Raw genomic sequence first — 16,928 nt, forward strand, 5'->3', positions numbered from 1 at the left:
TGAATGGGCGTCCAATTATAGCATTATAAGCTCTCGGTACATCTACTACCGAAAATTCCGCCATAACGTCCCTAGCTCCCCCATCTTCTCCAACTCGGACCGGCAATGTCATGAGGCCTTCGGGAATTACTTAGTCTCCTGTGTATCCTATCACCGGATAACGGACAAGCCTCAAATGCTCTCCGTCTATCAATAGTTTCTCAAAAGTTGAGAAGAAGAGTATGTTCGCGGAACTTCCTCTATCAACAAGGATTTTATGAATCAAGCAATTCGATACTTTCAAGGTAACCATCAGTGGGTCGTAATGGGGTAGATAACATGCTTTGCATCCTCTACTGTAAAAGACATGGCAGACAATGCTGATGGCTCCTTCCATTACACACTCTCATTGAAGTTTACTTGGTGCCTAAACTCTTTCAAGCTTGCCTTAGCTCCATTCACACTACCACCATGAATAGGGCCGCCACTGATGACATGAATTTCACCAATCCGCGACTGAACATTCTAATTTATCAAATCTCCATCTTTTGTCTAAGCCTTATACTGAGTGAAGTAGCCTTTTCTTATCAGATCCCCCAAATTGTCTTTCAAATGCCTACAATCCTCAGTCAAGTGTCCATGATCACCATGAAAATCACACCACTTGCTCTTATCGTCGTTTTTATGGAACATCTGCTTTGGACATTGCCACTTATTGTTGTCCTTGTTCATTGTGTATATCTGTGCTCTACAGGTTGTGAGATGAGTGTACGCGTCAAATTTTTCTTTGCGTTCACCCCTTTCGCGATCATTCCCTTTCTTGACCACGTTAGTTTCTTACTTTCTTTCTTCCCGATCACGATCATTCTCGCGCCCCTTCTCTTTCTTCTGTTTCTCTTCCTCCATTCTATCAGGCTTGCGGTGCTGACTGCTCGCGGCCTTATCAAACTCTTCACCCATAATGAAATCATTTGCTTTTCCCAAAACAGGACCTAGAGACGTGAAGGTCTTATGGCCCAAATAACTCCTGAACGTGGACCCCTCTCTCAGCCCAATCATTAAAGCTAAGACAACCACGTCCTGTTGGAGACGCAGAATAGAGAACGCTTCCACATCGAAGGCCAATGAAATCTTGAAGACTTTCTGTTTCTCCTTGCTTGATGGAAAGAATCTCACTAGTATTGCGCTCACGACGCCTGTTACTTACAAAATGAGTGTTAAATGTGGATGAGGATTGAGAGAAGCTAGAGATGATACCCGGTCTCAAACTCTTGAACCATGTCTGGGTGATCCCGGTCAGAGTAGACGGGAACACCTTGCACCATATGGAGTCCACCTGAGTGTATAAGAGCATCTTACCCCCATATGTTGTGACATGATCATCTGGGTCAGAGGTGCCATCATACTTGCAGGACGACATCTCGATCCCCGGCATAGAGTGATTCATGATCTCCGGAACAAAGGGAGAGAGTTTTGGATTGATCAGTAGGTGTCCACCAACTAAATAGTTACTAGCACCGGTATTGGTGTTGTACTCACGGTGAGAGTGGCCTTGATTTTCGAGTTATACAGCTCTTCAAGATTCAACAATGACTCATCCTACCAAGATTAGTCAAGCTGTTTCTCGAACTGGCGTCCCTCTCTAGTGAAGGTACGCATCTTTCTCAACGGAGTTCTCAAGTGAACTACTTGCCTATTTTTGTGGGTGATTAGGCTTCATTGGATCATGGAAATCAGTTATGCACCAAGCTATAGACTGGGAGGAGCATAGCTCAACAAGTCGAATACCCAAAGCAAGAACTAAAAGGATAAGGAAGGATGGAGAGAAACAGCTGAAGTCAGACTTACGTAAGGGACAAGGATAAAGAACGAACACCTGTCTTTGTCTTAGGCCCTGTTCTTTTAGGAATAATTTCTATTCAGTTCAACTCACTTTAATTTAGTTAAACATGTTTCTTTTCAAAGTTTTGGTCTAATTTAATTAAGCTTAAAGGAATAACTCCCACAAAAGAAAAGTAAGGCATTCATGATACAACTTCAGGTTGAATAATTGGATACAACTATTTCATGTATCTTTACACCCTAAAGAATAGAGACGTGGGAAGAGTTGTTGTGCTAATAATTAGCTAACGAACTAGCTCTTTGTTCAGATATTTTCGATGTTCTAAAGACCGTAGATGACTACATAAAACTCTAAACAACACATACTGTACACAGATAGCAAATCCGTAAAAAATATGCTGCGTGAATTTATAATCAGAGGATTTAATTGCTCTATTAGAAGTCAGGAACAAAGCTGACTATATAAGAGGTTCTAAAATTTATCTTTTTCAAAGAACATGAGCACAACGTTTTAATGCTTTGGAACACTTGATTGGGCCCATCAAATGATTTAATCAAAAGAAGCCCATTTGCCTTTACAGATATGAAAAGACCTTTACTATAAAAAGGAGACAACATTCTTAAAAGTTGAGATGTTCCCTCTTACGTTTTTCCAGTCTGGGAGATCACCAACAATATATACGGTAACAGTCTCATCAATGAATAAAAATTCAATTCTCACCTAGAAAAAGCAAAACATCTTATTGAATGGATAAACCTACTTAATAAATCCATTAAACTAATCACTGAATGAATTAAAGAATATGCTTACCGAGAATTAAATTGATCATAAAATATAGAAAGTTGATTCATTCTCTTCTTAATATTGGGCTTAGACCGTTGGCTAATTATTATATTAAAAATAGGCGGTCTCTTACAAGGCCAACTATTGTTTTTAACCTATTATTTAATTTCAAACTCAAACCTTTAAAGGTTTTTTTACTTATCACATCATGACGTCAATTATTCAATTTATCACTAGACCAAAAAAATGAAAAGTAACAAACGAATTATAATATTTATGAATAATAACTTTTTTTTATTGTGATTGACCCGAGGCATAGCCCGGGTCAAAATACTAATCCATCCCTTTCTTTTAAATCTCACATTGTTAGTTAATGTATTGTTGATAGCATGTCCCATCTACTTTCTCCTCTTTTTTCACTGATGTCATCCACTTTTTAATGTTTTAACCACTTCTAAGTTTACCTCTTCACCTTTTTAGTTTTTTCCTCATACTTCCATACTTGCTTGTTGATTCCCCCAAAGTAAAGTAATAAAGTAAAAAGAGATGTTAGTTTTAATTTGGTTATATCATTTATGGCTGAGAAAGGACAAACAATTAACGAGAAAGTATTTCACCACTGTTATCAGGATCAGGATCCTACTTTGGATCGTAAAGGTTGGTAGGATCAAATCGTAGGATCATACAATCCTACAATATAGTGTAAACTAGCTTTTTAAGCATGCGATGCGTGCGACGATAATTTTTTCATTGTGATATTTCGTAATGTTGAGTAGCTAGTTTAACATGCACACAATACATACAATGACAACTCATTATAATAGTTTAAATTGAGAGTTTTTCAATAAATCTATGTTTTGTTCAACTTATTAAACGTAATTTTTAGCAAAAATAAGTTAAGTTAAGTTCTTGATTATCCTTTATGTAATTGACTTACACAAATTGAAATTATATGAACCCATTAAATTGATCATTTTTTTTTACATGACTATAATGTTATAGAAGTATATTGTTGATTTTTTTTTTTTTTTATTTTGGCAATGTTTCCTTTGGTGGAAGATAATGATATTATTAAATGAATTTGTTATCTTTGTTTTTTGTAAACTTTTTCAGTCTTTCCTTTTATTCACCTAAAATTTTAAATTATTTTAATCGTAGTTTTTAAACTTGGCAAATATTTTTATTGATTGATTACCCATTATTATCTTAAAATTTTAAACAAAATTGATGTAATTAAAGAAGTAAGGGTAATATAGTCATTTAATAAGGGGAAACCATGCCTCGCCTTTCACTTATATAATAGAGATTAGTAATAATTATGCTATAATATGGTCAAAAGACTTATGTTATAACTTTATACACATTAATAATAATATTTTTCATTCCTAAATTGTGATAGTGGTTAAATACAATATTGAAGTAACACAGTACCAAAATCTAAAAGGAGAAAGATAATGTTTTGAACTATCTTGTGAGATTTTATGATAAAATTGGATCGTAAAAATCACAGGATCATAAAAGGTTATGATCCTGCAATGTGAATTTTGGCAGTTGGGTAGGATGAAAAGATTAAATTATGATTCTACATAAGATCGAGATAGAATATGTCATTTTATCATATTGTCCTACATGGCGATCAGCAGTGAAATAAGGCATGAGAATGAACGACAATGCATAGAAGCAACCGAACAATTGCCACATGTCAAAACAATACTGTGTAGTGAGAGAAGGAACCGAGATTTTTAGAAAAGATGAATCCAAATACTTACTGAGATTTTGGTATAATTACCTAATTTCAAGCAACTGATTTCTAAGTAAATCCATTAGAATCTTCATTTTAGGAAAGAATATGAATCCCACAATGCAATAAATGAATTTCCCATAGACATTTAATACTTCACACAAAAAATTGAATCAATATATTATAAACCGATTAAGGGTCTGTTCTCTTTGGCATAAAACAGCTGAACTAAACTATCTACACTAAGGTGAACTGAACTGAAATAAATTGAATGTACTAAATATATAAATAATATTTAAACCATAATAATATGAATATTAAATAATTATTATAATGATAAGTAATAATAATGAATAATAATAAAAATATTTTGGATATTTTTAAATGATAGTTATGAATAAATAATATTAATAATCATAATTTAATAATAATAATAATAATAATAATAATAATAATAATAATTAATGATAATTAATAATTATTTGTATTAATATATTAATACTTGATGATAATTAAATAAGAAGTAAATTAATATTACTATTTTAATAATTAGATTTAATAATATAATAATATTTAGTGATAAAAATAAAGATTGGATTGGACCGTGCAAAATTGCATCATAAATTGTTTTGACATGATTTGATTGGTTTATGGGCTAAAAAACGTGGGTTTATTTGTGCTTTTGACCTAAACCATGTTTCTTCTAATAATAATAGTAATAATAATGAGTAAAGCTATAATAAAAAAATAATATATAGAAATAATAATAATAATACTTAATAATAATGATATAAGAATAAATAATCTATATAATACTATAAAGCAATAAGGATTTGCTTATGTGTCAAGAGCAAATTGAATTGCTGATATGTCAATCCTTTGTAATATCTTTTACAATTTTTTGCCACGTGTATTTGTCTTTAAATATTTCGGTTATGCATTACTTTTTTTAGGCATATAATTGGAAAGCTATTTAAGAAAGTTCTCTGTTATAGAATGTAAATCAACTAAATTTTAGGAGTCGATTGCTATTAATTTTTTTTTGAGGGGATCGATTGCTATTAATTAGTAATTACTTATGCATCATAAAACTGCCAAAAAAAATATATCTCCTAAATCCGATATTTTAGGTACTAATTAAAAAAACCATATCCCCTAAATACGGTATTTTAGAAACTAATTAAAAATTCATATCCCCTAAATTCGGTATTTGAGTTATACTAATCATATATTTTGGCACTAATTAAGAAATAAATTTATACCAAGAAGCTGATATTTTAGGTCCTACTTAAGCTATTACAACTACTTAAATGAACATGTTGTACTCTCTTCTTAAACCCAAATTAAAACAAAAGTCTTAACAGATTATAATATTGAACTTAAAGTTTACCAAGGGACGTATTAATCATACAATAAGTTGTATTATAGGTTTTTTTTAAAAGTTCAAATTATAAGATTTACTCGCTGCACTTTGAAAATGTCACTATTAATGAATGAGGTTTGACCATGCATTATTTACTATTAGATAAAATCAAATGTTATAATGTAATTAACATGTTGTTGGATTTGTCTCAACGTATATTTTCAGAAAATCAAAATTTTATACTTTATTCTAATACATAATTAAAGATATTAGTAGTCAAAGTAGTGCATCGACAAGTGTGAAAGTAAAGTGTAACGAGTAATTTGAAACGAGGAAGTATATTTGTTCAGTTTATTCACAACAACCGAATCACAACTAAAAAAATAATATTACCATACATATGAAATTTGAGAGCTCATAATTTCTAGGTGTTCATCTCAAAGAAAAGATAAAATGTCATATAATATATTTCCACATATAAATTGATTTATATTTCTATATATTACCGTTCATTTGGAACAAGTATTATTGACATGGGTCAGTGAGCTAATCACAAACTCACAATAAAAATGAAAAAAAGGGTGAATTGTGCATGTAACAAATAATTGACAATACAATTTATTCTATATTTTACTTTCCAAAATAAAATAAAAAATGGGTAAAATAATATGAAAATTACAAGTTTTAAATTCTAAGAAAGGTGCATAGAATTTTACTTTTATCTAGAAGCCTAATATAATCTTAACAAAATTAAGTTTGCTAATAAAGTTTCAAACTGTAACAAACTCTTGCTTAGAACTCTCAGTTTTCACTGCCATAAAAATTCTGTCTTTTTCCATCTCAATTTGAACATCTAGAAAGTGAATCATCATCTTCATGTAAAAAACTTAAGTAGATAACATCTGAATCTCACACATCCAACGTTAATGGGTAAAAACACGATCATATTCATTTTTTCTCCATTTTCGAAAATATCAAGTATGTTCGATAAATCTGTGGTCAAACTTTTTGGATAACTTTTTCGAATAAACCTGGAATTGAACGGGAATTTTTTTCTTTAATAACATAAGATTCAATTGATCGAATGTAGCAATTTTTTGAAATAAATCTCCATTTTATTTAAATATGATATTACCCAAATTCAGGAGAAAGGTTCAATTAAATATAACAATACTAGCTATGTTTTAAATCTCCATTTTTGGTTTGTAATGTGCACGGGTTCAGTTAGCCATATCAAGAGTTACTAGCATTAGGGTTTGAAATTTTATTTGTGATAAAGATCACGGGATATCAAGAAAACAAAAGAGTGGGGGTGAGAGGGACTATGGAAAGTAGGGACGACAGAAAGTGGGAAAAAAAGTGGTTGCATGATTGAATCCCAATAATGGAGCGAATTGTGATTTTATTTGGTCCTCAATGTGAAGCAATGGGTAGAGCAAAGACTTCTTCAGTCAACGTCGCACGATAATATTAATTACATCAGTCATTGAACGCACGGGTTATAAGTCGGTTTTAAAATATTCCTCATAAACGATATGATTATAAAAAGTTTAAATCACGATCTAATATTCACCCCATGATTTTGGGAGAAACACCATAAAGTAATTAATTTATAAATAAAAAAAAATTCCGTGCATTTTGCACGGGCCAAAACCTAGTAATAATAATAAGAGTAATTAGTAAAATAAATTAGACCAACATAATAATAATATTTAACAAAATGGTTATAAAAGAATGGAGCTGAACTGAACTGAGCTTACCTAAACTAAACTGAATTGAACTGAACTGAACTGAGCTGAACTGAATTGAAAATAAGTTGGGGAGAATAGGCCCTAAGTTTGAATCAATATAATGTTACGAAATATAATGTTACGACGATGTGGAGCAATACGATACTCTTTTTACATATAATATTATAATGAAGCAATAATCCCATCTGATACTATTTTGAAAAGGTAAGAAGATGCTATCTTTTGTGATTAAAAAAAGAAAAAGAATCAATATAATGTTACGAAATATTGCAATTTTATATTTCATAAAATTCATTCCAAAAAACTATATAAATTTCGAAAGCAAACGCAAATCTATTAACAAATCGGTTTTTATATCTCTTAATTAACAAATTGGTTTTTTGAATATCATTCTAAAAAAAAAAACACAATCAATTATGGGTCCTATATAATACTGATATCAATTCTTTAATGGTGACTACAATACAATACATAAATCATCTCATTACTTAATAAGATACACGTTGACTATGGATGCAACTATCAAATTCACAAAGCTAGGCAAACTCCAAACACGTCAAGTAACTGACAACATTGAAATAGGTATTTATTGACATGGTCCAATACAATATATATTGTTAATTTTAAATCATACAACTTGAATATTCAACCCATTGTTTTTGTAAGTGTATTAGCAATAGTTATATACTCCATCCGTTTCCTAAAGATCTTCCCTCTTTCTGTTTAAGGGTGTTTCCAAAAGATCTTCCCTCTTTTGCTTTATTCCTTATTTGGAAAAACAAATTTCCCTATTTACCCTCTCATGTCACTATCATATGGTCCACCATTACATTATTAATTCAATTTTACTCCCTTTCTCTCTCCTACTTTAACCCCTTTTTATTTGTTTATTATCTTAACCCCTTTCTCTCTCCTACTTTACTCACACCATGCCCCACACGACTTGATTTTCCTTGGTATCTGTAGGAACAGTAAGTGGGAAAATCTTTAGGAAACGGAGGGAGTATATAGGTGTCGTGGAATTAAATATTTATAAACCCAAGTTTTAAAAAACAATCAACAACGACACTGTTCTGATCAACTTATTTTTATTTCTTACTAGAAAATATAAGCTTAGACAATGAATAATATGGCTTAATAAGTTCAGATAAGTTGTATAATGCAAAAAACAAGCAAAGATAAAGTTTGACATATTCACAAAATAAATTCTAAAAGTTAAAATATGGTCTAATAAGGATTAACAAGGTGTAATAAACATAAGCAAAATAAGTTGAAAAACATATATAAGACCAAGAATGACAATTTGGAAATTATATAACATAAAAAAATCTAAAGTATATAAAAGATTTTATTACTTTTTCTGTAGGGTATTGGCATAAAAGTTATTTTGCTTATTATGGGAAAAAGTATTACAATTCTATAATCAAGAAATTTTTTTTTCTTAATCTTCTACAAAAAAAAAAAGTATAGTTAAATGGAAATGTAACTATGCGTAATTTTAAAATGGGAATGTAAATATGAATTACTTTTGTGAGTAAAAGTATAGTTAAAAGTAATACAATACATGATAAAAACAGAACTTTGTTCTTTCTTAACAACCTTTAGGTCTTTGGTGGGAGTGAGTATTAACTATTGAAAAAAAACGGGGTCAAACTCTAATCCTATGATCTAAATGATATCTATGACTTTACAAAAGATATCATCAAATACGAAAAACAACCATTATATGTAATTAGATATACCTTAAATAGTATTAAAGCTCAAGCATATTGAGAAAATTAAAATTATTATAGCTAAGTGGGCAGTGGTCAATGGGTGGCTAAATATGGTGCAGCCGTGGTGCAAGAAGGCAAGAGAGTGGGTGAACGAGATTGCCATAAGTGGGAGTGGAAGTTGGTGTATTGCTGAGTATCAGTCGTGGTGCAAATTGTGATTTATCACGACCTCTAAAGGAAGTACTTAGTAAACATATTAAAGATTTTTTCAATTAACTCTTTTGTTTTAAGATGAGTCACGTGATCCACCATGACGTTAACTACTTCAACAATTGAACACACAGATCATAAATCAGTTTTAAGATAATTTAAATACATGAGTATTAAATTTTACATCACAAGTTGGAGGCTCACCATCACGATTCTTGAAGAACTTCTTAAAATCGTCAATTTATAAAATGAACAACTTCCCGTGCAGATTGCACGGGTCAAAAAACTAGTATAGTAGAATTGTAAGATCCGAATCGGGATTTTAATCTCTATTCTATGGCCCTGTTTGGCACTAGCGTTTGAGGTAGCGGTTAGCGGTTGGACAAGATTGAAACGCTACTTAAGAAAATTATGAGTGTTTGGTAAGGTAGTGGTTGTAGTAGCGGGTAGCAGTTGGAGTAGATTATGAGTAGCGGTTGTGGAACGTTACAACAATTAATGTTTGAGATTTAGAGGTAGCGGTCTAGTAAATAAACCCTATATATTTGCATAAGGTAGAATTATTAACTATTTTTTTTTATCTTTTACAATTCCAACAGCTACTTTTGCCAAACACTTCTAATTAAACAACTAATTTAACCGCTGATCGCTGACAGCTACTAGTAGACAGCTAGCAGCTACCCCCAACAGCTACCGCTACTACAACCGCTAACAGCTACTAGAACCGCTAGTTTTGCCAAACATGCCCTATATGGGAAGAGGGGTAGGACATCAAAATATTAGAAACCCCATTTTACCCTCATTATATGTCTATTCTACCTACTTACTTTAATTTAAAAAAAAATAAAAAAAAGAAAACTACCTAATTAATTTAAAAAATAAAGAAGACATTACAAAAAAAAAAACCATCAACAATTCAAATATCCTTAATTTATTAGATATAATGAATAACTAATTTAATTTTCTACATTTTTGCATGTATATAAAATCTAGTAACAATCTATTTCACTATGAGCTTGTCTTGGCAACCAACCGTTTGAGTCTCTTAGGGGACTCAAACGGAGGTAATTTGGTCATTTTATGCGTTGGAAGATTTCACGCGCGTGTGGCTGACATTTGTTTGGTACCAATGCTAGGTTATAAAGGTACCATTCTCCCAAAATATTGATACCTTGATACCAATCATGATAACAATTCGATACCAATGTCAGGTTATAATGGTATCATTGTGTTTTATTTTGGATATTTGAGTTTTTTTTGGACTCAAACCGTTGGTTACCAAGCCTTTCTCATTTCACTGTGGCAAATGCGATGATCATAGCAGAATTCTATGACTATAACACCAAAACATTTGAAAAAAAAATAAAAAAATCTTCCCTTTCATTTTCTGCTCAATCAGTTTTCACAAATTCCACTTGAAATCTTTTGGAACCATACAATAAGTTGGTGGTTTGCACAACACCAGTAGATTCTTCTTCCCTCCTCCTCTATCTCAATATACTTGTATGTCAAGGGATTCATTTTATTGGAGTCTCTGTGTTTATCTTTCGAGGGTTTTGTTCTTCACTCAGGTTGCATTGGTAATTTCACGGGAAATCATACCATCCCTTTTCTTTTTCCCAGAACAGGTGATTCTTCTGCAATCTTTCTTCATTACCCAGTTTCTAATTTTATGTCATAAATGTAATTTGAATGCATGTGATACCGTGATGCTTGAGCTTGACTCAAGTTTATCAATTGACAGTTTTTGTACCTCATTACAAAGTTGTAATCTTCCAAGTTTTTGCATTTTTTTTTTTTGGGGTTTTTGTTTTTTGTTTTGGGTGGACTGAATTAGTTATCTGATAATATTTGTATTGGAAGGGATAAATAAACTCGCATGGAAGGAAGACTTTCAGGATAATTTCATAAATTATTATTAATATTAGTGTTAAGTTGATATTTGGAACCAATGTTTGCTGTTGAAAGTGGCATAATCTTTAATCTAGACAATATGTTTCAACTCAATCACAATATATTGCAGTTGTCCTGCGTTTTGGGTTGTGAGTTTGACATGATTGTTTTTAAAAGCACAAGTACAAAGAATTGTAATATGTATTTCATTGCCATTATATGGTTTATGGAGATGCCGAGAGGCGAGAACAAGGCAAATTAATATTGGATGATGAGGTTATATGAGTAATGTTTAACCAAGTTATATGGCATTAGAACCGTCTTAACATATATGGTCGTTAGAACCGTCTTAACAAATTTAACCGAAGAGTTCTCATTGAATCTCATTAAGATGCAATTATTTTTAATTGTGGCATTCATTGTCTAATTTTCGAGGGAACAAGGTGTTTGGGTGGTTTGGCTATCAAGGGATAGCAGTGAGTTATGGAGGCCCCTCATATTGGTCACTCACATAATCACATTATCTGGCCAGCCAAATTGATTATTTAACATAATATTGATTTTGAACAGTGACATTTCCTACTTATGGAGTCTTCTGACTAATGAAATTTAATTAATGTGGAATTCTGGGATTTGAGCATAATGAAAAGCTAAATGCTAATTTGCTGGCTTATAAGTTGCCTACCAACTTTACATATTCTGTATCAGGCTTGACTCCTAGGGATGAACGTTTTGTTTGAGAGTCAAGTGATCTATGGATGCCCAGTTTTGAAGTGATTGCTATACCTTTAGGCCCAAACTACTGCACCTAAAGTTCTTCTTTACCATTCTTAAGGTGAATGATACCGTATGATTGAGCAGCTTCCACTTATGAGGCATGGCATTCATTACTGAGAATAACTGTTGTTTATCATGTGAACTGGTCAGTAGGAAACCTGAGGATGTTTTTTTTTTTTTTAGAATTTTACATGTTTAGCTCTATTGTTATTGTATCCTACTATCCTAAACTCGTTTTGGGTTAATGTTGTTCATTAACGAGTAGGAAAGCAGATGCAAAAGATCTCTTTACTCTCTAGCTTTACTGCTAATGTACATTATATTGGAACTGACATCAACTCCAGAAGCAGTTGCTTTTGTTTCCCTTGAAAATACTCACGGGGACATCTCTATTTACAGTGATATAATGGTCCACACGATTATCCGACTTTGACATCTTACAGTTCCTTGCTTCCTGTGAGTGATCAATAAAAGCAGTAACTGTAGCCTTTTTCTAGGTAGTGACGAGTGAATTCTGAAAATGATTCTGCTAAACTATACCGAATATTTGTTTTCTGTTAAATGTATCTAACTACCCATACTTCTGCAAGCTCAGCAGAGGTTGAACAGCATTCCATCACCGATGAAGGAATTGGCTCAATATAAAACTTTGGTCCAATATCTGTCATAGATTGACTAATAAGAAATTAAAGAGCTGAGGCTGGACTATAAATAGTATTTTTATACAGAAGCACTTCTTCTTTAGCAGGCCGGGGTGATCTAATGAGCGGTTGAGAAACAATAACTTTTCTTGGAAAAGTTTAACGTACTAGATGATGCCATTTCATGGCTGGAGTTGGATGCTGCTATAGTGCCATTTCCCTAGGATATAATTTGCTTGACAAAGAGAGAACCCTGCAATAATGCAGAATCCACTAAATTATAACTTGATTGCTCATATCATGAACAGGCGTTGGGCTACTTTCTAAGTCTCAGGAATAGTTGAGCAATTTTAGCTTCTTCCAGGAATTATTTTGCGTATCACTAAACTATCCACCATGATAGCACCTTCATGTAGTGCTAACGTTAAGGAAAATAAACTTTGCAGATTATCTAATGAAGAACTTTTGAAATGGTCACAATTTCTGGTTAATGATATATTTTTTATTCCTGGATTGCAATTTGTAAATTGAAGGCCCATATATCATGGTTCAACCATGCTAATGGTGCATGCTGGGGGAGCTATCAGAAAGCGCTTGAGTTACTTGGACAAGCATACAATTCAGGAGTTTAATCTTCCCAAGATTACAAATGTCACTCCAGGTCCTTTAAGTTTTCCTAGTCAACCAAGCAGTTCTAAATCTGAAGGCCTGAAGAAGTGCTTCCTTTCCAAGCAAGACCATCGGCAATTGAAAGGCCTTCCTCGCTCACCAGACAGTGTTACTAAGAGGTGGCTGGTAATGGCATGCACCAATTTTTGTATTCAAGTTTTTTGTAAACTGCCTCATTTTATTAGTGGCTGACATGTGTTTGTGTGCACCTATTACAGTGCCAGTCTCTAGATCCAGCTTCATCTGATGATGAATACCGTTCATCCACAAACATTGCTGTCAGCTTATTTAGACGATACCGCAATGTGGTTGATCGTGGTGGAACTGATAATCTAAAGGTAACAAATGGCTTTTGGTCAACCATTTTTTTTTCCTTTTTATCCTCTCGATTGTTGTAGGATATTCACACTATATTTTGTGAAGGATTGATGTTCTCTTTGAATTTCTGTAGGAGTTCATTAATGCCGGAGTAAATGCATATGCATTAGGTTGCACTGATGAAGGCTTGAGGAAAGAGCTAACCAGTATAAAGGAATCTGGAGTTGAAATAAAAGCAATGGAGATTTATAGTACAAGTACCAGCCTGAAGTCCAAAATTTTATCCGAGGAAGTGAGTTGTGTGTACCTTGCCACCTTGAACTGCCTATCCGTACTTCTAATCATGAATGCTTGCTGAATTCTATTATGTGTAGGAGTACCTTTCTAGTCTTCATTTAGAACCATTTTTCCTAGGCTTCTGACTGTCAAACCGGTGGGTAAGGTTGATCTAGGTTTAGGTAGCTTGGGGTCTTAATCATTTGCAGATGGTGTCATTTTGGGGTTTAGCTAAAAAATCCTTGGTCATGACCCCGAGTTTCTGATTTCAAGTTGCTTAGAGCTCAGCAGATTAGATAGCGTTCGTTATTCTTCGTACAACAGGCAATTATTCAGCATTCCTCTTTAACTTGTACAAAGTTGAAGCTAATACTAGAATTATGAAATACACTGACTTTGGTTAGAGTAAATTATTCCTATTTCTAACACTTTGCTTAACTAGTTTTACTTTTTAGGCAATGCAAAGTGTATTATTTGCTTTACCAATATAATGTACCAAACCACTGAATGTAGCTTGATTCAGTGGTTCAATTCATTACAGAAAAGGCTTGGGTTTGACCTAATCTTTGGGTTGTCCATACTTGGTCAACCTTAGGTTCTACTATTGTAGATGATAATATTGTGCTCGTAACCTGTTTCCTGCGGTTATATGTGGGGTTGTTTCTTGACTGGGGTGAGTTTTACTGGCTCTAGTGCTAATCTTTTGTCATTAGGACTTCTTTTATGTTTTTGTTTCACAAGTTAGTATTCTCTGTTCTCGTTATGAACTTTCTTCTTTTCATCCTGTGTGTGACTCTGAAATGTTCAAATACTGACGGCTCATTGGTAGGTAAATAGTAGATGGTGATAGATAATAAATTTACAGGATCCTAATGTGCATCGTAATACCTATCCATTCACAACTTCTTTTTTTTCCCCTCATATTTTCAATACCATCCATTAAACACTTACTACTTTTAGAGGTGGCATTGAGTGGTAAAGAAATTTGTGAAGAAAATTACATGACTGGGGATGAAGTTCCATCATCATGGGATTGGCATGAGACTCTTTGACAAAATTTCATATAAAATTATTTATCATTGCCATCATTTATTACCTGCTACCGAACAGATTGTGATACTCATGTAAATTGCCGGACAACTCTTTGCCAGAAAAAAGAAAAAATGTTTCACTTGACATTTTTGTTCATTTCATATCTTTGAGCTGGCACTTGCTCATTACTCATTAGTGCTCTCTGTGGCTCTTCTCAAAGTGCAGGTTGATGAGTGTATTCTTTGGTTGAGCATTATATTCATCACTATCTTGTGTACACCACAACCAACCGTAGTTAGATGGTCCGCTTCACCTCCAGTTTCTGAAGATGTATTACACCAGTGGAAAGGCTTTTGTGCAATCATTGCAAATGCATACTATATGAGAGGAATGGCATGGTAAGTCATCCTTTTAATCTTCTGTCTCAAAGAAACAGACGTAATCATATCGAGTTGTTATACTATAGTGTGCACTTGGGAATTTAAAAGAAGTAACTGCGCAGTCATTTCGGGTTAACATTCCATTGCCAGATACTTAATCTATTTCTTTAGGGAAATGCATAGTTCTAGAAGTAATATGTGCTATAATTTGCTCATTTGAAAAGAGTTCCAAATCTACTAAGTGCGTTTACTTTTCAACCAATACAAGCTTTTTTTTTTTCTTGATTATTCGCCTTTTATTTTATTGAGGCTTCATTTTTCATGACTGAAAGGCTCCCTGTGAAGACTCTTCAATTAGAGCAGATGGCAGTTGCAGGGCATGCTGAGGAACCTTCAGTTGTTGCGAGTAGAATGCGTTTGGTGTTCAATACCCTTGAGGTGAGCCTTCAACTCACTTTTTTTAATGTCTTCCCGCTTATGATACTAGGATGTTTGTTAAAATGCACCCTTGACTTGCAGAAATTATTGCATGAAGTTATATATTTTTTTGGTTGAAACTTCAGAAACAATCTACTTTCATCAAGTTACTCGTATTTGCTGATCTTATCTGTGCATATTCTGAAGCTACTTCCTCTTCTCTGAAGTTTGATTGAATTAGCTTCTGGTTTATGCAGGTGGTTAGTCCACAGTGGCCTCGGGTATAGTTGATAGTTGTGTATGATTCGAAGAGCGATTATCTTGGTCTAAAGGTTGTAGTTAATGTAGTTGGCAAAATACAGTTTTGAATTTTATTTATGACTATCTATATATCTTCTATATGATATGGTCCGAACTAGGGATCAGCAGAAGCATTAGGAACCGATTTTAGCTGATTCTGAATTTAGACCTTCTGGACCTGGTTTTCGATGTGTAGCTGTTGAACAGGTTTCGGATTTGGGTACGCAGTCCTGAATTTGATACATATATATAAACGAAAATAGATAAAATAAAAGAAAGCAGCAGTTTTTGATCCTTTTTCTTTACCCTACTTTTAGCTCTCTTTGATCACTCAAGTCAAACACTGATATAAAAAAAGGAGAGTAACACATGAAATGTTTTTCCAATTTATCTGTATAGACTGATAGAAACTTGACTGAGTACCCAAATAAAGATGGTGAGAACTGGTTCCAAATTCGGTTGTGACCAATATCAGATTGTATTTGCAAAGTGTGATTATTCAGCAGCATCTGATATATGCAGGTGGTCAGTCCACAGTATAATACGGCATTGTACGGGGAAAATGCAGTTGTGTATCTGTCGATAGTTTGTAATTTGTACCGAATAGTTGGTTATGTTTCATTCTACCAAACCAGTAATTAACAAAGAGGTTTTATTTATTTTTATTCGTAGAATCAAAAGTTTGTTTCCTATCACACAGATCAAAAGAATCATAATTTTGGGAGTAAAATATGGATTGGTTTTACTTGTTGCATATGCCCAACTTTTCTAAAATATATGAGTTGTCATAATTCACCATTGGAATTTGATGAATACATTAAGAACAATGGACTACACAAG

At 33.0% G+C, this 16,928-nt stretch overlaps 2 protein-coding genes across 3 annotated transcripts; one reads left to right on the top strand and one right to left on the bottom strand.

The window, feature by feature from the left end:
- Positions 1-531: 531 nt before the first annotated feature.
- On the bottom strand, positions 532-1,399 carry LOC104901032 (uncharacterized). Its single transcript, XM_010688576.1, has 3 exons — positions 1,054-1,399; positions 821-971; positions 532-727 (listed from the first exon to the last, which is right to left on the bottom strand). Exons 1-3 carry the CDS (start codon positions 1,397-1,399, stop codon positions 532-534), a joined length of 693 nt encoding a protein of 230 aa, XP_010686878.1.
- A 9,337-nt stretch (positions 1,400-10,736) lies between these two features.
- On the top strand, positions 10,737-16,753 carry LOC104885161 (hypothetical protein). 2 transcript variants are annotated; one of them, XM_010669866.4, is made up of 7 exons: positions 10,739-11,013; positions 13,230-13,491; positions 13,584-13,703; positions 13,817-13,975; positions 15,217-15,389; positions 15,704-15,809; positions 16,046-16,753. In XM_010669866.4, the coding sequence occupies exons 2-7, from the start codon at positions 13,252-13,254 to the stop codon at positions 16,073-16,075; spliced, it is 828 nt and encodes a 275-aa protein (XP_010668168.1). In that variant the 5' UTR covers positions 10,739-11,013; positions 13,230-13,251; the 3' UTR covers positions 16,076-16,753. The 2 variants fall into 2 exon arrangements, with proteins under 2 accessions (XP_057247180.1, XP_010668168.1); XM_057391197.1 differs by lacking the exon at positions 16,046-16,753 and having other exon boundaries at positions 10,737-11,013; positions 15,681-15,809.
- Positions 16,754-16,928: the final 175 nt, after the last annotated feature.

The sequence above is a fragment of the Beta vulgaris genome, chromosome 8, assembly GCF_026745355.1.
Source record: "Beta vulgaris subsp. vulgaris cultivar EL10 chromosome 8, EL10.2, whole genome shotgun sequence".
Taxonomy (NCBI): Eukaryota; Viridiplantae; Streptophyta; class Magnoliopsida; order Caryophyllales; family Amaranthaceae; genus Beta; species Beta vulgaris.

Excerpts from the sequence above, each read along its gene's own strand:
- LOC104901032 (XM_010688576.1), bottom strand. The coding sequence starts at position 1,399 with ATGTCGTCCTGCAAGTATGATGGCACCTCTGACCCAGATGATCATGTC. Across the intron at positions 972-1,053 it reads TGCGTCTCCAACAGGACGTG|GTCCTGTTTTGGGAAAAGCA; the intron begins GTTGTCTTAGCT and ends TCACGTCTCTAG. Across the intron at positions 728-820 it reads CGTGATCGGGAAGAAAGAAA|AGCACAGATATACACAATGA; the intron begins GTAAGAAACTAA and ends CACAACCTGTAG.
- LOC104885161 (XM_010669866.4), top strand. The coding sequence starts at position 13,252 with ATGCTAATGGTGCATGCTGGGGGAGCTATCAGAAAGCGCTTGAGTTAC. Across the intron at positions 13,492-13,583 it reads GTGTTACTAAGAGGTGGCTG|TGCCAGTCTCTAGATCCAGC; the intron begins GTAATGGCATGC and ends CACCTATTACAG. Across the intron at positions 13,704-13,816 it reads GTGGAACTGATAATCTAAAG|GAGTTCATTAATGCCGGAGT; the intron begins GTAACAAATGGC and ends GAATTTCTGTAG.